This window comes from Ctenopharyngodon idella, chromosome 5 (assembly GCF_019924925.1).
Source record: "Ctenopharyngodon idella isolate HZGC_01 chromosome 5, HZGC01, whole genome shotgun sequence".
In the NCBI taxonomy this organism is placed as follows: domain Eukaryota; kingdom Metazoa; phylum Chordata; class Actinopteri; order Cypriniformes; family Xenocyprididae; genus Ctenopharyngodon; species Ctenopharyngodon idella.
The window spans coordinates 29,008,117-29,029,324 of record NC_067224.1 but is presented as its reverse complement, the minus strand read 5'-3'; the positions used below and the strand labels follow the sequence as shown (position 1 = coordinate 29,029,324).

General features: G+C 36.5%; 2 protein-coding genes across 2 annotated transcripts in view; both read left to right on the top strand.

The window, feature by feature from the left end:
- Window positions 1–1,072: 1,072 nt before the first annotated feature.
- On the top strand, window positions 1,073–13,393 carry noxa1 (NADPH oxidase activator 1). The gene is made up of 16 exons (XM_051893651.1): window positions 1,073–1,263; window positions 1,502–1,681; window positions 3,709–3,791; window positions 4,023–4,131; window positions 4,927–5,061; window positions 5,284–5,391; window positions 6,099–6,158; window positions 6,251–6,288; window positions 6,388–6,526; window positions 7,107–7,175; window positions 9,144–9,222; window positions 9,547–9,626; window positions 10,471–10,625; window positions 10,773–10,878; window positions 11,000–11,123; window positions 11,235–13,393. The coding sequence occupies exons 2-16, from the start codon at window positions 1,508–1,510 to the stop codon at window positions 11,339–11,341; spliced, it is 1,566 nt and encodes a 521-aa protein (XP_051749611.1). The 5' UTR covers window positions 1,073–1,263; window positions 1,502–1,507; the 3' UTR covers window positions 11,342–13,393.
- A 3,138-nt stretch (window positions 13,394–16,531) lies between these two features.
- whrnb (whirlin b) overlaps window positions 16,532–21,208 on the top strand; it is a 59,835-nt gene continuing 55,158 nt past the window's right edge. Inside the window, exon 1 of the mRNA XM_051893648.1 lies at window positions 16,532–17,791. Coding sequence (XP_051749608.1) covers window positions 17,060–17,791 — 732 coding nt within the window. The 5' untranslated portion in view covers window positions 16,532–17,059. The remainder of the gene's footprint in view (window positions 17,792–21,208) is intronic.

Genomic DNA, 21,208 nt, shown 5'->3' with positions numbered 1-21,208 from the left:
GTTAACATTAAAATGAAAAGGATTTGTTCATTTTAAGGATTCGTTCACAAACCCCGAATCGAATTCACTAATCACCACTACCGGGGTACCCTGTTTACCTACTTATTTTTCTAACACTCATCTTCCTCATAAAGAGTCAATGGCCAGTAAACAAAATGATGAAGAAGAAAAACAACACAGCGGTTTCAAAGTTTGTGGTATTTCTGTGTGTAATTCATGCAGTAGTAGAACAAAAGATAATGCACATATAAAAAGTTATGTACCTTTTAGACAGATAACTTATAAGTTAATTGTCTTCTGGGTTTTAGGACTACAAAAAAAAAAAAAAAAAAAAAAAAAGAAGAAGCTCAATACACTATAGAAGATGTTTGCATGTGTAGTTTAAATACCGTGAGAGCGTTTGCGGAACCCTTGATGGATTACCAAAATACGTAGCGCCATCTACTGTAAATAATATATGCATATTAGATAGATAACGCTATAGATTAAATGAGAGTAGATTTGCACATTTCAAGATATTTCACTTGTATCTCAAATAATAATTTTTATGGTGTCCATATATCTTAAAGTTATTTGTGGAAATAATATGCTCAAAACCATATAATGTGTTGCCGATTCGTCCACATAATGTGTCTCCATTTTGTAGAAAGCAAATGTCTATTTTATTTGTTTTATTTATTTATTTATTTATTTTTTTGAAGATACTATGACATTTTTAATAAAATAATATTTTTTAATAAAATGCAATTTTTTATAACCTTAATGCCTCAAGTATTTGGTGGAAAATCTAAAGCAGTAAAACTTGGTGTGGAAAAAAAATGGTAATACTGCTATTTCCTCATTCCAGTCTTTTTCTTGACTGCTTCCCTATTAAAATAAATGTCAGGTGAAAACTAAATGGTTCCTGGTATTGTAACTCTTGGCCTGTGCTGAAGATAAGTGTGTTAGTGTGCATGTTGTCTTTCTTCTATTTCCTTGAATTACTCAACATCTTTTTGTTTAATTGAGCCATTGTGTACGTGCCCTACCTTCTGCTCAACAAGTCTCTCTCTCTCTCTCTCTTGGGAATGCAGGACTTCCTGATGGCATGGCAAGTGGGTGGGAACCACAGATGTGTGTCACACTACAAATATCACTTCCCTGTGAGCCAACTAAGAGTTCTGGATTACACCTGTTCAGGAGTACCTGTTCATATTCATGATCAATCACTTCTAGAAAGCAGTTCAAGTTCCTGACTTATCTCTTGTCTGTTTCTGTGCAGAGGTAAGTGTCGGTCATTGTACTAGTATTGGGCTTTGCTTTTATAGTTTTACTGTCTTAAAAGAACCTGCATAGCTAGTCTCACCTGTACTTGTAGGCAGCTGTCAGATTCTTTTTGTTCCAAGCTATTAGTGACCAAAAATATGGTGTTTTCTCAGTACAGTTTTGTATTAATCCATTAATTTCTTTCTGAATAAATCTAGTGATTAGAAAAATAACATTTAATCTTGTTTTGTTCTAGAGGGCCATGCTGTACATAGAGTTGATCAGGTTGTGGGATGAGGCCGTGCGGACAATAGACAGCCGGGACTGGCAGGGCGCTCTCACTATACTAAACCAGATCACAGATCACAACTGTCGCACTATGTTTGTGGTCGCGTCAACACACATCGCCCTGGGTCAGGTGGATTTGGCCATCAAGGTACAATCACAATCTTGGTACTTAACCATGTAAGAAGTGATAGAAATGTAGGATATCTATAATTATACTCCAATACAGTTATCCTTGTCTTAAGTTGTTAAATAGCAATTGCCAGAGCTATAGTTTAGTTCAGGGGTTTTCAGTCTTTTAGATGCCACTGATCCCCAAATATGATCATCCTTGTGCAAGGGACCCTCATCCTAAAATATATTTAGAATGTATAAAAGCTATACATTTATATAAATTTATATATACAGTCATGTGAAAAAGAAAATACACCCTTTTGAATTCTATGGTTTTACGCATCAGGACATAATAAAAAAAATCATCTAGTCTTTAGCAGGTCCTAAAATTAGGTAAATACAACCTCATATGAACAACTACACATGACATATTACACCATTTAACAAAAATAAAGCCAAAATGGAGAAGCCATGTGTAACAAACTAAGTATACCCTATAATTTAATCTCTTGTAAAACCATCTTTAGCAGCAATAACTTGAAGTAATCATTTCCTATGTAACTTTGTTAGTCTCTCACATCGTTGTGGAGGGATTTTGGCCCACACTTCTTTACAACACTGCTTAAGTTCATTGAAGTTTGTGGGCATCTGTTTATGCACAGCTCTCTTAAGGTCCTGACACAGCATTTCAATCAGGTTGAGGTCTGGACTTTGTTTCGGCCATTGCAGCACCTTGATTTTTTCTTTTTCAGCCATTCTGTTGTAGATTTGCTGTTGTGCTTGGGATCATTGTCCTGTTGTATGATCCAATTTCAGCCAAGCTTTAGCTGTTGGACGGATGGCCTCACATTTGACTCTAGAATACTTTAGTATGCAGAGGAGTTCATGGTGGACTCAAAGACTGCAAGATGCCCAGGTCCTGCGGCTGCAAATCAAGCCCAAATCATCACTCCTCCACCACTGGGCTTGACAGTTGGTATGAGGTGTTTGTGCTGATATGCTGTGTTTGGGTTTTGTCAAACGTGGCGCTGTGCATTATGGCCAAACGTCTCCATTTCTCGCCTTGTCTGTCCAAAGGACATTGTTCCATAAGTCTCGTGGTTTGTTCAGACGCATCTTTGCAATCCTTTTTAGAGAGAAAAGGCTTTCTCAAGGCAGCCCTTCCAAACAAGTCATACTTGTTCAGTCTTTTTCTAATTGTGCTTCATGAACTTTAATATTTAACATGTTACCTGAGACCTGTAGAATCTGAGGTGTAGCTCTTGGGTTTTTTGCAGTTTCTCTGAATTTGCTGAGATGTCCATTCCTGGGAAGATTGGCAACTGCCTTGAATGTTTTCCACCTGTGAATAACCTTCCTCACTGTAGAATGATGGACTTCAAATTGTTTGGAAATGGCCTTGTAACCCTTCCTAGATTGATGGCAACAACAATTTCTTCTCTAAGATCATTGCTGATGTCTTTCCTTCTTGGCATTGTGTTAAGCACCTGAATGCTCTAAACCAGCAAACTGCCAAAACTTTTGCTTTTATAAAGTTGGTCACGCTTGCTGATGATCAATTAATCAAAGGCATTTGATTAGCAGTGCCTGACTACTACTTACCCTCCTAATTCCTATGAAAGCAGTAAGGGTGTGCTTAGTTTGTCATACCTGGCTTCTCCATTTATGTTAAATAAACCATGACACGGTGTAATATGTCATGTGGTGTTGTTCATCTGAGATTGTATTTACCTAATTTTAAGACCTGCTAAAGACCAGATGATTTTTTTTTTTTTTATTATGTCCTGATACATAAAACCATAGAATTCAAAAGGGTGTACTTTCTTTTTCACATGAGTGTATATAAATGTGTAAAATATTATTTGGAAATATAGTACATACACATAATATAGTACATACTGTTAGGTGTATGTATTATAATAATTTTAACAAAAGATTATTTATTTATTTTAATTACTTTTTATTTATTTTAATGAAATTTAATTTTTACATTTTACAAAGGTCATGATTGTTATGTTTTAGTTAGATATAAAATTTGTGACAATGTCATATGATCCCTTTTAGGCTCTCGACCAGGTAATCGCAAAGGATTCATGTCTTGCTGTGGGATTTTTTCAGAGGTCTGCTGTTCATATGATGGCAAACAGGTGAGAAATATTCTGACAAGTTTTCATATTGTAGATCTCTATGAATAAGTAGACCAGCCTGTCTGGTACGCCACAGTGTGATGCAACATAAACATTGACCTCTTTTGTTTAAAGCTGATGTTCCGGACAGTTGATTCACTTTCATCTGACACTGCCTCTTTGTTCTCTTGCTCTCTCCCTGTCTTGTTGTCATTCCTTCTTTTTTATCTATGTAATTTTTTTTAACACCAGGCTGGAGGAGGCACTGTCTGATTGTATATCGGCTCAGAAATACATGAGGGAAAACCCTGTCATTGACTACAAACAGCTGGGTCTTCGCTATAAAATGTACAGCTGGCAGGTCAGAACACAAGCAGGATTTAGTGTGCATGTTTTTTGGTAACATTTTTTTGCAAGTTGGGAAATTGTTGACATTTTCTTGTGTCAACTCTGCCATTAGGCATGAACACTGGTGGAGTTCACCTGCACAGATAGCTATCACAAGGCCTCTTTGAGGGCTTAGCAAAAAAAAGCTCCATAGTTATGCAATGTCAAATGCCAGGCTGAAAAAAGATAAGACATGCAGCATTCCTCAGCTGTCTGGTTAAGCTCAGGTTAGCCTGAACAGATCAAGCAACCTTTCTGTTCCTCAAATGCATATTAGTTGAAAAACAGAAGAGTTTGCTTTGAAGAAGTTTTAAAGAGTCAATGTATGACCACCACATGCAAAATTTGCACCACTTGTCCATCTTTAGACATAAGTGCACGTTTTATGTTCTATAGGTATGGTTTATACGGTTTACTAGAAGAATAATAGAAATAACTCCTCATTGCTCATTGGGTGATGGAATGGATAGTCCAAAGAAATGAAATGATTCATCAAAGAAATGATTCTTTTTACACATTCAGAAGAGGGCTGTAAAAAACTATATGTGTAGACACACACTACCATTCAAAAGTTTGAGGGCGGTTTTTGTAATTAGTCTCTTCTGCTTATGAAGGCTGCATTTATTTGAAAAAATACAGTATAAAAGTATCAAAAGTAAGCCTTGCTGACCCCAAACTTTCGAACAGTACAGCAGTGTATAATCTTTTGTTGTCCTGTTGATATGATATAATGTACAGTGTTTACTTGTGTGGGTTTGTTCACTTTTAGGTCCTTTATAATGCAGCAGCCGTTCACTCTAGACTGCAACAATGGGACAAAGCCAGCAATATTTTGCTGGCGGCCTCACAGGAGAGAGGAGCTGGCCGAAGCAACCTAATAGACACAGCTCTAGAGGCTATTTATGTAAGACATATGTGATACTTATATTAAGAAAATGCAAAGAGAAGGCTGAAAAGCTTTTTCATAGTGCAAGACATCCACCGCTACTTTTTTATTGCCTTTTTACTGATAATGTATCACTGAACACAGTGGTTTGCAATGAACTCTGAAGTCTGTTTTCAGCAAACAATGCTCCACTAAACATTGTAATCATCAGTTAATGTATCTGTCCAATTTTATTCCCAGAGGAGAGAGGTTTTGGAGCCTCTCCTGGTGCCCGAGGGTGAAGTGTTCCGTCCCAGGAAACAGGAAGTAGACCAGCTTAAACCGAGGGACTTCTTGGGTGAAGCAAAGGTGACTCACATCTTCACGTTGTACTGCTGCTTTATAGCTGTTTGAAAAATAACTTTATGATACACTTCACTATAATCCAATAATAGTAAAGTTAATGTTTCAAGTTGCATGCTCTAAGTTAGTAAATCTAATAGGCATTACTTTTCCAGTTGTTCATGATTTACTGGGTAAAGAGGAAGGCTGATGATTTACTCACAGTTTCTACCTGATAAAATATTTTTGAGCTTGGTATAACAAAAAATTGTTTTTCAGAAAATGTATAAAAATGCCCATGGAGTTTTATTAATGATTTTATTAACAATATTTTATTTTTTTCTATAACTTTTCCAGATCTACATCATGCTTAATATTTCTTAAAAAAAAAAAAAAAAAAAACAGTGTTGAGGAAGTAAATTAAAATAAGAAATATCTTGTTTTTTAGTTATTTTAGCTTAATTTAATGCTTGTTTTGTCTTAAATTTTTAATCATCTTGAGGCCCCCTAGTGGGTGCCTGCCATCTGGTTGAGAACGTTTGAACATCTGTTAAAAATATAGAAATATATGTATGTAAGAACTTAAAAGCTGCCCCAAAAAATAATGCATCTGCAGATTTCCCATTCATTTTATATAAAAATGATTGTAATCTCATATAAACATTATAATTCTGTACTAAAAGCACTGTGCAAGAAATTTGACAAATGTACAATGAAACTAAACTCTCTTACAGGTCATCACTTCTTTAATTCCAAATGATGACTTCAGGGGCTTTGATCCTCTCAGACCACAGGTAAAGTTACCACCTGTGATGCTACATCCTCAAAATTTTGTCCTGTCTTTTGTTTTCTAACTAAACTCCACCGATTATGTATGTTCTTGCAGAAACCAGGGTACTATGAGCCAAAGGTCATTGACGGCCAGTAAGTGTTCAATATTCAGAAAATATTAAAGACTGTTACAAGATATATAGATATATAGATTATAGATAATATATGATATAATATATCATTCCTGCATAGGGACTCTCGTTACATGGTAATGAAGAGTGCTTATGTGGCAAAAGGGGCAGGGGAGCTAACAGTGCCTGCTGGAGCAGAAGTGTTTGTGTATAGTGATGAAGACAAGGATGGGCTGGCAGTAGTCATTTATGATGGAAAGGTGGGATACTCTTTCTTTCTAAATGTGATGGATGATTACTGAGGATTTGTTATGATTTGGAGGCACATTGAATGTTGTCCTCCAAAATGGCAATCTGCTTGTTAAGTTGTGACATAAGGAAAACTGTTTCCAGGTCCAAGCCTCTACTCTTTTAAGTTGGTAATCCTATCTCAACAGCCATTTATAAGCACTATTTATTCATATCATATTTATGCTAAGTGTTTAAAACGCTATACACCACAATCTCCGGGCTCATGGCGTCCTGGACACCAATATTTCAATGATTCATAAAAGATGAATCACTCTCTGGCCATCATTTCTGTATAGGGTTAAAGGTTAGGATCATGATTTTTCAGAAGTATAACATCACATGGTCAGTTTATATTATCACCATTTGCTTTTGGATTCTGAGCGTTTGGACCCGAAAACTGGTCAGACTTAACAAGCGGTTATTCTAATTATGTTTTTGACATTTACAAAAGCAGTTTGAGTGGCAACGTCAATGTGTGATATAAAAATAATAACAAAATTTAAAATAACACCTGGGCTATTTCTTCTTTTTTTACTTTTAAAATGTCAGAGAGGTCTGGTTCCCAATTTCCTGCTTGAACCAATGGGCAAGAAAAACAAGGCTAAATACAAGCGAATTGTAAGTGTTCTATTTTTTTTTTTTTATAACCTCTTTGTATGATCTCTTTCATTTCCCTCACTGGCCCTCATTTATCAAACGATCGTACGCCAGAAAACTGTGCGTACGCTCGTTTCCACGCAAAATTTGGCATTTATCAATATGAACGGGAGCGGTGGCTACGATCAAATCTTACGCCAGGTCTCAGCTCGTTTACGCACGTTTTTGAGTCAGCGGGAACTTGCGTGCAGCATAGTAAATCTGGTGGAGAATTGTTATGAGAACATTTAAATTATTTTCCTGACCGACAATCACTCACTAACCGATCATTGACCATGAAACGACACGATTAAAATGGCACAATAAAATTAAATTAGAATAGATGCGTGTCTTCTTTCCAGGGTTTTGGCTTTGAATGCGCAAATGGCAACATCAACAGAACATTAGGATTCACACATGCACCTGCAACGCAGAGAAAAACAATAATATAGCCTACAAGGAATAAAAAAAATAGGACTATACCCTACATGAAATATATTTCACTGAAATAATTAACAGATTAACAAAACAAAAGAGAAAAACTGTGCATCAAGTAGGGCTAGTACAGTCTACGCTCGCGTTGTGTTCGTTTTCTTTATTTTATTAAAAAATGTATCTTCTATTAAATCCAATTGATCGCGCGGGCGCCTCACACACGCAGACGCAACATATCAGTTCTAGCGTTGCTAACTTTACATTTCAGCCATTTATCAGCAAACTAAAATGCAGACAAAGTTAACACTGCTCAGTTTAATGGTCCGCCATCTATCGTACCAGTCGGCGCGTGCAACGCCCAACCAAACACATTTTTGCGCATGTGAAGGCTGATGTTTTACGTGGATATTGAAACAAGAGTGAAATAGAAAGCAACAGTAGGCTAGCTCAGCAACCAATAAATGTTACATCGCGAATATGGAAACGAGAATGAGAGAGGTAGGCTATATGAGCCCAATTCAGTTTTGCTTTAAATAAATTAATTTCTGCTTTATAATGAATGCCATAGCCTAATTTGTGTTTCAATTTATAATATATAGCTACCTTTTTCGTTCTTGTTCTGAATAAAATAAATGTAAAGGATTTTCTGTGGAGTGAGGTACTAAAGTAACCAAATTTATATATATTAATAATGTTTGTAAGTAGGCTATTTAGTTTTATTTACCGGTATTTTTATTTAAATTAATTTTATTGTTTGCATTTACGAGGTTGAGGGGTATTTTTAGAGTAAGATACATTTCTTTTTCATGTGATTACTTCCTCTTCATGGCCGGGTTACGTTTCTTTGTGTCGTAAACTATAGGGCGTAAACTTCTAAAATTTGAGGCGTGACATTTAAATGACGATTGTTTCAGCCGCCACATTTATCAACACCCGTTCATTCTTGCGACGGAATTGGCTGCATGCGAAAGTTTAATGAATCTCACGTGAGCGTTGTCGTAAGCTGATTTTTTCGTTCGGATGTATGCTGGTTTCTACGTTCGTTTGATAAATGAGGGACAGTATGTGCTTAATGGGTTTTAATAGGGTTTTGTTATTTGCCAAGGCTCATCCAGCCTTTTTCTTAGATATGTTGAGCTTGGTGTAAAATGCTGAATTTTATGAATGCAGACAGCTTTTTAATTCTAGTGAAAAATGTGCCTACACACTCTGCAAACCACAGAGATTTGGCAAAGACTGTGCTATGCCTCATCAGTCTTTGTCACTTTCAGTATCGTTATAAGGAAAATAGCTATGATGAAAATAAAAATGATTTAAACGTTTTTAGCCTCTTGTTACCCCTACTTCCAGAGATGTGATGTTTAATTGAGCAAGGGATCCTCATTCCTTTGCTTTGCATACTGCAGGAGGCAGGAGCAGTGACTTTGTTCTTCAGCCTCTAATGTTCAATATCTGAATTAAAGTTGTTATTGGCAGTAATATACTGAGTGCTTTTCTCTGCATATTGCTTGGAAGGAACCCGCCAATGGCATCCCACATCCACCATCCCTAAAACCCCCAAATCGACCTCAAGGTCCAACTCAACGTCCATTAGGTACAGAAAATATATTTTCAGATGAAACAGACACATTGAAACTGAAGTTGTTTGTTAATAAGTTTTTATTATTATTATATTATAGAATTTTTATAAAATATGTATTATTATAAAAAAGAAAGAAAATATAATTTCTAAATTTTATATTTTTCTAATATCTAAACATATGTTCTAATAACAAATGCAGTGCCATTAAGTAGAGCACATGCTGTGTGTTGTGTGGTGCAGTTATCATTTCCTGTCTCTCCTTCAACTGTCCTAAAAATAAATAAAATGATTGTACCAGTATTCTGAAGAATGCAAGTCTCATCCTCTCTTCTGTAGAGTTTCACCCCACCTGTGCCGGTGCTACCCACACAACTCCTCCAACGACCAGCAACTCAAGCCGCGTCCCTCCGCAGCAGGTGAGTAATAAAACACACTTGAAAAAGATGAAAGAATACTCACCTTGTGGAAGGACAAATCAGTGATCCCTTTAGTATGTAACTCCAACGTTTTATTTCAACCACACAAATAAGTTTTTGCCAGGAATTACCTTACTAAATTTCCACCAATAATTAGAAGCTAATTTAAATGATTTATGTTCATTAAAATGAACAGATATGTTGTCTATAAACATGGGTTTTCCATTCTTTTACATGAACTTTTGGTGCCCCCTAATCTTGAATATTTGGTTACATCCTCAGTGCTTATATTTTATATACTTCTGCAAATTCATTTTATCTCCCTGTCCAATTTGTCAAGCCTAAAAGCCAATGTTTCTGACAGTATCATGTACTGTAGATGGAAATGGAAGCAGAGCATGATTAATGCAGTGGCCGTCATGGTTGATCTTTTGTGTGAGATGAGATCTTTTGAATGAGTTTTGTGACTCAGACAAGAAGTGGAGTGTTGAGGCAGCGGGCCTTTGATTTGGCCTGATTCAGTCAGAAATACACCCAAGGGAGCAAAAGAAAGCTGAACATTTTGAAAAGGAGACTATTTAAGGCCACTGCCTAGTAGAGAAACCTGATTACCTTATGACAAAATCTGAATATCCCAATACTTTGTGCACATGATAGAACTTTATAATAGAAAAGGGGAACTTTGAAATTGAAAAAAAGCACTTTTTATTTAATTTTTTATGTTCTTGTATTATAACTTCATTCGCTTTGCTTATACTTATGCTCAGTTTAATGCAAAAGTCTGATTCAGATATGTCTCTCAGTTGTCTCAGCCGTAACCTTAGATGTGACCCCCATTTCTCAGCCCCAAACTTCACCACAGGACTCTGGATCAGTCATAGTCAAGGTGCACTATACATACACCATAGCTCTGAGAGTCCCTTTAGAAACTCCTTTCCGGGATCTGCAAGAGAAAATCGCTCAGAAATTAGGACAGCCTGTGACGAACATTCGCCTCAGGTAATATTGCAGACCTGCAGTCTTGCTGACCTGCTTTTAGTTGCCATAAATTCCCAGCATTAAAGTATGTTAGTACTCTGCTCACATTTTTCCATCGTACAAACCCCCACACCATTCTTTAACTCATAATACTACTTCCTCTCGCAGACACAGAAGGCATGGTACCAAAGTACTAATGCCCCTAAATGGTGACGATGGACTGGATAGCTTAGAGGATGTGGCTGAATCAGGACGTGCCAAAATTTGGTGTCAGGTAACTTTACTAACTACCATTTTTGATTGACAGCTCTAAATGATTTGTATTACAAATGAATGTTACACCAATTTGGCAATTTTTAATATCTGGCAACTTTTTTTCCCCATCTCGTCCCAAGAATGAGGACCCTCTGGCCAACAGGACCATTCTTTATCAGATGGTGGCACTATATGACTACAATGCACAAGGCCCAGAGGATTTGGAATTCAGTGAAGGCGATACAATTGACATTCTCAGTGAAGGTACGTAAACACAGGGGTGTCTTTTTACTATTAGAGAATTTTAATTTGTTTTACACACCAGTGTTAGAATAAGAAAAGTATATATTTTTCTTTTTTTCCTCCATTTTGCAGTGAATGAGGAGTGGTTAGAAGGGCACATTGCTGGAAAAATCGGCATCTTCCCTAGAAGTTTTGCTCAACGGGATACAGAGAGCATCAGTGGGGCATCAACAGATTGACACAGCCTTTAAACATATACAGTTGCAGAACTTTCTTATGTGCAGCGACAGTATAGAGGCATCCATCTGCTGAAATTAATGACAGTATTTATCAGAAATGTTTTTTCTTTATGCCAAATTGTGCCTACTCCTGACTGCTGTTTCTATGAACATGATCACAATAACTTTTGAGCATGGATTTTGAAAGATTAAATCAAAATAATTTCTCCTCTCCATAATTTTTTAATGTTGCAAAGGTATTTAAAAATGAATTTTCCATTACATAACATTTTCTTTGATTTATTTTTCCATTTACTTAATGAAATTACAGCTCTCTTTAAGTGCTTTTAACTGGAAAATAATATCATTTGGAAATTTAAGCTGTCTAAAAAAATATATTACTATGTATAATGGTACTGGAACACCTAAATTCTGTTTTTAGATGCCAAATGGAAACTCTTGGCTCTCTTTACAGAGTAAGTTCATTTAATATTAATAGAAGAGGGAGAATTTCAGGTACTTTTTGAGATCACAAAACAGGGCGGCTAGAGGCCAAAACCAGAGTTTTAAATAGTGCTCCATAGGATGTCATCTTCAGTTTATATCATTACCACCCACCTCTTCTTAACCTGCAGCTGACACGGTATCTATCATATACAAACTGAACAGCAATGCAGCAGAAAGAGATGATTTAACTTGAATCACACCCATACAATATAGACTGCTGGCAGATTTTATTTCAGACTTGGTCAGATGTCATAAAATGGCTTTTAAATCACCACTGTCCTGTAGTGAGAGCTAAATACACCTCAGCAAGGTATCCGTAATGCAGTGTTTAATGGCGTGGTGTGCTCTGTCAGACTGGGCACTGGGGCATGGCACTGCAGCATACGATCCCTCTGCTCTTTTATATTGCGGTAATTATGGCGTTGGCAGAGCTCAGCGTGACGCGCATTTCCCTCAATTCCCATTAAACATTCTGCTATAAATCAAAGCCGTACCACATTCTGACCCAACGTTTACCGATCAGTTCTTCCCCTCCTGCCTTCTGTCCCTGGTTTATATTTGTTGAAGAGTGAAAATTTGTGTTGCATTTATGAGCTGTTGTAAACAACATTGTATAAGTGTCAGGGAGTTATACAGTTTAACATGTTTTAGTGTAAAAACGACCTTCTGTCTGTTTTTTTATAGGGGATGTAAGGGAATTGTATTTTGGTCTTCATGTAGTGCAATCAATGGTGGCAATTTAATGGCCTTGACAGCATAACCTGTCGTAAAAGTTACTTGTCTATTCAGTACATCACTCGCTTGGTACTCAAAAGATTATGTAGGACTCTTTATCCAGAAAGTTGAGAGCATAAACCGGCCAACTGTGGTGGTGCAGGGAGAAATCTGGAGTCTTGGTTTTAAGTCAAGGAAACAAGAATTACTCAAATTAGGTTAAACCATCCAAACCACACATCTTTGTTAAATCAGTGTCTCAAGAATACATGTTGAGAGAAAGGAAGGACAGGGAAAGATATTTGGTATTTCAGCACCTAATTGAATTACTGGCAGACAGTTTGGAGCACTTTTAAACGTGTCTGTTTGTTTGATGAGTCTGTAGTTATGTGTGACTTACAGCTAAGGTGTAATACACTATCTTCTGCAATGCATAAAGATCAGTGAGCATCTCGATTGTCTCATTTAGGCCCATTAATTGTTCATTAATTTCTGCTACCATGCTCTGATGCCAAGAGCTGTAATTGCAAATTAACAATGAATTTGACTCCTTTGCTCCAATGCCACCATCTTAAAGGGCTGTAAATCAGTGGGTTGGAGATCCAGAAGGACGAAGAAAGTTCAGCTGAGAAGGTCTATACATTTGTATAGTCTCATTTTAATCTTAAATTTACCTTTTAAAACACTCATTTAGCTACTGATGTGATTGTAATTTATTTCTTTTAATTATTAGTACTTTCTTATTTTATGCTGTGTTTCATTTGTATTATTGTTTTATTTATTAAGTCACCATGAAATCAAAATGGACTTTTTTATGGAATATTGCAATATTTATTATAAATTTATTCATGTGCATCATTATTATTTTTTTTTAAATCATGTGCCTTAATCACATCTGTTCTGTTCTCTGATGACGTTTATTTTTTCACAGTAAATAATCACAGTAATAGCAAACCACAACCATCCAATCAATTTGCTTCAAGTCCCGCCCTACATTTTTTTTTCTTGTTTCAGAAGCCGTTTCACTTAGATATATGTCACAATACACTGTAAATCCTAATGCTCAAAATTATTAATTGGTTTGAGTAGGGTAAACTTAAACAAATTAGTTCAATCAAATGAACTTTTATGAGCATTTAGAACTTTCTTTTTCTTTTCAGTTCACAAAACTGACACATTTTAAGTAATCTGAATGGTTTCATTGTTTTGAGTTTTATGGACTTGTTTCTTTTAATTTAGACAAACTTAAATTTAACTGAAACTGGGCTGGCATTTCTATTCCCCAGCATGCTGTGCCATAACATTCGGAAGGGAGAACAAACGCTAAAATTAAATGTTATATAAAGTTTTTTTTTTTTTTGCAGGATTAATGTTAAGTGGGAGATTTAGTGATGTTTAATATTTTGCTATGCTAATTTAGAAAAGGTTTCTGTTATGTGGGTTTTTGGGTGGTTTACCATCATGGTGATAAGTGGAGCATATGCTTAGTTTGAGAACAGGTATATGTTAAATGTTCTTTATTGCTGTACTCATTCAGTAATTGCTATGCTATGCTAAAGCTATCAAAGCATTGTGCTACCAAAGGACCCTTTTCACAGACTGTGATGACGCGTTTTAACGGTCATCAATATCGTAAATCCTGCAAAGTTTTTTATATTTTCATTTTTTTTTAAATGTAGGTACATTTATAACACTATACTTAGTATTATATTACCTTTGCATCAAATTACAAAAATCTAGTTAACGCTGCTGTGAGGGTGTTTCTAATACAGCAGCTATGGGAGTGATAGTAAAAATTACATCTTTCTCTCTTCTGACTGCCGTTATCAATCACTCTCTATTTTTTCCCTCTTTTTGAAAGTTGTGAAAACACTATTGTGGAGTTTTTCTTTTGCTATTTGAGCAAATGGAAACACAAAAAATATATTTAATGTATTCTCTCATTCACCACTATAGAATTTTACCCAACTATGACGACTTCCGCTTCTGAGAAACCCGGAAATGTGAAAAGGGTTTATTAGTAAGTTAGCATTTACTGAATTAGCTAGTTAAAGCTAGCCAAGTTTCCACTACTAAAAATATTTAAGTTGAGATTACATGATAATTTTAATTTAATGTATGAATTAGCTTGCTCAAATATTTAAAGTTATGATCAATTAAAATGTATAAAATATACAAAATATAAATCTGCCAGTTCTGCTTACTTAAACTTTGAATTTCTTAACTTAAAACTTGATGTAATATAAACTTAACTTAAAAATTGATGTAATTGATTACCTCAATTTTTTTTTTAGTTTTGCCAACTTATTCAGTTTACAGTGTAGGGAAGAAAAGACTATTGCGACTCCCAACTTTAAAATTACTTCATTTTATTTTTCACCAATGTATACAGCTATGCTGTAAATACTTTGGCAAAACAAATACACTTTTGTTGCTGTTGTGCCAATAAAGCATTTGATTGAAGTATTTTGAAAATGAATTGGGTCAATGCAGGCAGACTTGAAAAGGATGAGGTTAAATACAGCCTTAAAGGGAGCAACAGTCTGTCCATATAAGATTATTAATAGTTCTCAGAGAGACTATGGTTGTTGTACTGTAGGTAGTGGTCTGCTGACAGGCCTTTCTAATTCCTCTTTATGAGCTTAGAGGATGACATGTGTATTTTAACTGAGCTTCCACAGCAGCCGAAATCCACAGTCTGGCCTAAAACCTTGCTGGCTGCCTTTTTAGCACATCAGAAAGCATAGACTGAACCAATATAAAAAGGATAATTATTATTGTTTATACAAAACAATTCATGGACTGCCCTGATTGTACAGTATGGATTATGCAGCTTTTCTGAGCAGATACAATATCAGACACAGCATCTGTGAGAGTTGGGTTCTTACAACACCAAGCTGATTTGAGCAGAGCTGGGTTTAAGATGTGATATAACTCTCCTTGCACACACACAAAGGATTAGAAAGCTTCAAGTATAAATGGAGCACCCTCAAATGAAGCACACACATATCCAAACACTGCCCTCGTTTTGTAAATCTGTTCAAAACAGCTTCCACGACCTCTTAACTTAAGATAATACATCAGCTGAAAGATTGAAATGTAAGGGCCTTTAAAATTTCTTCTGATATGAGATGTTTTTTTAAGTGTTCCAAAGGAAAACGTCAATCAGAATCAAATTTGTTTTTCATTAGTTATTACTGAAAAAATGTATTTAGGTCACTATGTTTTTCTTGATTAATGGCTTTCTGAAATAGGCTACTTGATTCTGATTTATTTTGATTGCGGAATATTTTTGATCTCTAAATTGGATGTTCCACCGTTGCTCTTAGCACCATACTGGCACAACCTTCATGTTTAATTGCAGATTGATTATAATGCATACATTAATAATATTTAATAAATATTAAATTGTATTTTGTATACTTGTTGCTAGGTCACATAGCAAAGGACTATCTTTCTTAGTGGAAATTTAAGGCTAATCTACAAGATGATGGATTTATTACAGCTGAAATCAACATTTCATGCTTTATTTATTTAGTTATTTTGTAGTTTTGCTTCGAAATAAGATAATGGACAATGGACAGCCAGACGTGATTATCCTGGGTTTTATTTTGCAATACTGACAGGCTGGCTCCACATTATCCCTTACGTAGGCCTATAAACACATCACACGTAGAAGATATGGCACATAACTGTAGAGTTGAAATCAAGTGTCTGTGGTTTCGACTGTGTTTCCCTGTAAGAAACACTTGCCATTATCAACTTTACGTTATGGCCCCAAGTGCGCAATGCTCTTTGGAAACGACTTTTCAATTGATTAACGTCAACGGCCTGGCGGGCCTTGAACATTAAAAATAGCTCACGCGCAAGAAAGATGTGGTTTTGTTTGTCCAAATGCGTTCCTCACAGTTGTTTGTTCCTAAGCAACAGAGGCGCCTCGCGCGTGCGTCATTTCCTCCACAGAGCCTGTGTCGGTATCTCACTACGGACTCAGTAGTAGCTACAAGAAATCCGAGCGAGTCACACTGACCACGCGCGCTCCTCTTCTGAGCGCGGCTGCCAAACTTGAAACGTTCGTGCTGTTTTTTTTGCTTTCTTTCTCGTTGCAGGACGTCTCACCGCCCGTTTCTTTTCGCACAATGTGTTGGCAAAAGGATTAAAGTCACTATTACGGACGTCAAATCCTCGCGGGAATTAATTCGGGTTTGTTGTTTGTCTCTGGAAGAACAGAGGACTTTTTCCTACTATATATAGCATTTAAAGTGATTATTAAACAAATTTCATTCATGATCAAAAGTTTCGAAACTGTATTACACTAATTATTCTGCCATTTTACTGTATCATTGTTGTTATTTTGAGCGCGCGCTCTCAAACTAATACTTAACTCAGTATGACGCGTCTCACCACAGGTTTAACACACGAATCGCGGTGCATTACTGTTTTTAGCAAAAGACAGTGACCGTGCTCAGTTCCTAATGCCTGATGTGAAATCCCCGTGTGGCTTTGAGGTGTCTGAGAATGAGCACGGATCTGGAGCGCGCTTCTCTCAAGTCGGGCGCGAACTCGCTGGGCTCCGGTGGCCGCGCGCTCTCTGTTAACGTCAAGAAGTTGCACAACGCGCTCAACGTGCTGCTTAACGACTTCGAAAGGGAGCAGTTCATCCACTGCCTCAACATTTACCACGCCAAGCGCAATGTATTCGATCTCGTGCAGACTCTCAAAGTCATTCTCAACACACCCAACAAGCGTCAACTCTTACCCATGCTACGCCTGGTCATACCTCGCTCGGACCAGCTGCTGTTCGACCAGTACACGTCGGAAGGGCTTTATCTAAAAACGGATCTGCTGACAGGCAGTGTCAAGCATGAGTGCTCGGAAGACAGCAGCAGCAGCACAAACGCGCATGCAGGAGCATCCTCGGTGCGCTTTCTGCGCGAGTCCGAGCAGGCCGGTCCCAGTCACGGATCTGTGCGCGCGGCTCCTGTTTTCAGCACCACAGCTGAGGGGACAGCGCCAGCGCTGATGCTGGAAGCGCCTGATGAAATCCGCCAAGTTACGCTTAAAAGGAGCAAGAGCCACGAAGGCCTGGGATTCAGCATACGGGGTGGGTCAGAGCATGGAGTTGGCATCTATGTGTCTTTGGTGGAACCGGGATCATCCGCTGAGAGAGAGGGGCTGAGAGTTGGAGACCAGATCATGAAAGTCAATAACATGGTGTTTGACCGAGTCACTCATGGAGAGGCAGTCAAGGTGATGTGTGTTCTCTCTTTATGTGTGTGTGTGTGTGGGTTTGGGCATTGTATTTAAACAATTCTCATCCTCAACATCTTATGTGGATCTGTTAAGTCTGAAATTCTTTCACTTTTAAAATAAAAAGACAACTGATGCACCATGTTTTTGTTTATCAGACTGCCACACTGCTGGAAACTTCTAGAAAACTTCTAGGACCCTTATCAAAAAGGGCAGTTCTCTGACATGTTACTGCAGAAACTCTAAAAACTGTCAATGATTCCTCCAATAAACCCATTATAAGTGAAGGGTTTTGATGCACTTGCACTTGATATTTTTGGTCATTCACAGGTTTCAACTTCTGGTAATCATGGAGAAAGACTCTCAGTGAAAACCACATAAAATCAAGTAAAATCACTTGCAGTTAGGGTAGAATTTAAGGTAACACTTTATTTAAAGGTGACGTAGTTAAACGTTACTACATGTACTTACTATAGTAATAACAGTAAATTTTGCATAATCACGAGTAACTAACCTTAAACCAAACCCTAACCCTAACTGTAATCCTAAAGTAAGTAATTGTAGTTAATTAATATTGCGCAGTACTTATTTTAGTAATTACAATGTAACAACGTCACCTTAAAATAAAGTGTAACCGAATTTAATTATCAAAGGCTCTCAAGCATAAAATTTCATATATGAGTGGACCAAACTGAACATTTACCGTACATGGTTTATTTTATTTTATTTTTTCGTAAACAAAATTGAAACAAATGTATTAAGGTATTAACTGCAAAAAAAAAACATGAATATAGATACAGACAGACTTTACTGATCCAGGGAAAAGGGAAATTGAAGAGTACTAAAATTAAAAACAGAATACCTATCTACAAACAAACAAAACCAAACTGCATATTAAATAAAGATGTGTACACTATCAAAGAGAGCCACAGTAATAAAGAAAATAAAGGACATCAAAGAAAATGAAAAAAAAAAAAAACGATAAGAGCAGGTTAGCAAAAATGACAGTGACTAATATATACAGAATGTACAGATAGTTTGACAGCCCTGATGTAATCCTATTAAAATTGTTAAAGAAAGTATCATTTCAGTTTAACAAAGCAAAACCTAAATGTATCCTTGTGTACTTGGTAATCACTGCTTTAGAGGGATCATTCAGTGTGGCGGTCTGTGGAACCCCAATTGGTGCCTCAAGTATCTTTTTTTTTTTTTTTTTTTTTAGTGTTGACTCTCTTTTTTTTGTACCAAACAGTCCAATTTGCTTACCCCCTCCCTCCTCTGATCCTGTAAAGTCCTTTACCAGTGTCATAGCCCTGCAGAAAAATCTTTGGCCGCAGTCCCAGAGTTACTGGCTTTAGCAAGGCTAAAATCAATTTTTTTATTTATTTTGCCCACTTGATTACACCATACCTCACATGGTCCTAATCTTGGCCTTTTTTAACACATTTGCTCTCATTTCCCCGTGTGTGTCCAAAGGTAATTTCAGAAAATTGGATAATTGACTCAAAATATGCCACTGGAGCTGGTGCTGGTCTCAGGCTTTGTGAAAATAATTGGAGGTATTGGTGATCAACTGTAAGGTCCAGTTAGACATAATATGCTGAAATTTGCCTGTGGTGGAATCTCTTATCATCTCTAATTTTAGTTCTAGATTTGAGAGTTAAATCATAGGTTACATAACAATTGATGCTTGTACAGTTTGCAGAAGAAGAGCAATGACAGGCAGCCAACTCACTCTTACATTCCTCTCCTCTTTGCTTGCTCATTCTATCTCTCTCTCTCTTTGACTATTTGTGTGGGCAGGCTCATTCTATGTTTGTTTTTTTGTTTTCTGTTTTTTTGAGCATTCACGTTAGACTGCTGAGGGAAGTGCGGTGTTCTTTTGTATCGTCCTTGCTTTGTTGTACTGCCTATCTTACTCATGTCGCAATCTTGTTTGCCTGTCAGAATTGAATCCACAGGCTAAAAAAAGCCCACAACAAAAAACAATGTGAGTCAAATAGTTACATGGAAGCTAAGGGCCTGACGCTTGTTTGTGAATCTTTATTGAGTGAGTCAGTCTGTCTTGATTGCAGGTTCCATATGGAAGGATTAAATGCGATTGACCATGTTTACTCAAAGTGCCAGTCTGTAAGCATTTCTTAATAAAAATAGGTGAAGTGAAAATTGGCTGACTCGCATTGGCTGTATAGTTTACCAAAAGGCCGAGGTGTGAATTGAGCTGATCTGACAGTATCAGAGGTATACAAGATATTAACATAATATCTTATGGAAGATGACATGGCCTTTAGCTTTAAGGCAAGCTTGCCCACATTACAGCTTAACCACTAATTGGTCTGACCAACATGTTACCTGACCAACCAGATGGATTGTCACAATTAGAGCCAGGCAGATACAAAAATCGGTGTCAATACAATAATTATTATATAAAAATTGTACACATACATTATTACTATTATAATGCAAAAAAGCATTTTAAAGAAATAATTATACAAAAATTGTACACTTTAATTATTATTATTATTATATAATTAAAATACAAAAATTGCATTTAAGAAAAAATATATTATGATAATAATAATAATATTAATAACAATAATAACATTTTTATTGTACTGTACAACTGTAAAATTACTGTATTACGAATCTATCCTAACTATTCTTAAAAACTCTATTTATACCAAACATTTTATATCACAGCTCTCCATGAGAGTTTTTATCTTATTTTCACTTTAAATAAAATGCTGCCATTTTCACTTTTCTACTGTCCAGTGACAATTCGGAAAGAGAATGCCACGGAAGCCTATTGTTGCTATAGTAACGAATTTGACAGTTGCGCTCGCGTCTTGCGTCCATACACTTGCAGCGTCTCGTGCATGACGCAGGATTCTAAAAATGCGGCACTCAAGTTAAAATAAGTTAAACTTTTAAAAAACGCTTCTCTAGACCTGCACTGACATGCGTCTTGCATTTTTAACTGTGAAACGCGTTCTATGTGAATGGCCCGTAACTGATCGAAAGATGAACATTCTTATTTCAGTGTTGTTATTTAAGCAGACAGTTTGCCTCGTACATTCAATTTAACAGCATTAACAGCAAACCAAGGAAAGGTTTGAAGTATGCATATGCATTTTACATTATGTTCTTGCTCTGTCCACTTGCACTTTCTTAAATGAGTGAAGTTTTCTAGCGTATTTCAACTGTTCATGGTATGACCCGTTTTAGTGGTGGCCAAATGACACTTTAAAATCAGTCAGAGCTATAAAAATGTATATTCGTATTTACAAGTTAATATGAAGATACATATTCATGAAGATACCTTAAACTCACCATTATTCACACCTTGATAAGATCCAAATATTTCTGCCCGTTTTCACTCATGTAATCAGCCTCTGCTTTTCTACTACAGATTGAAAG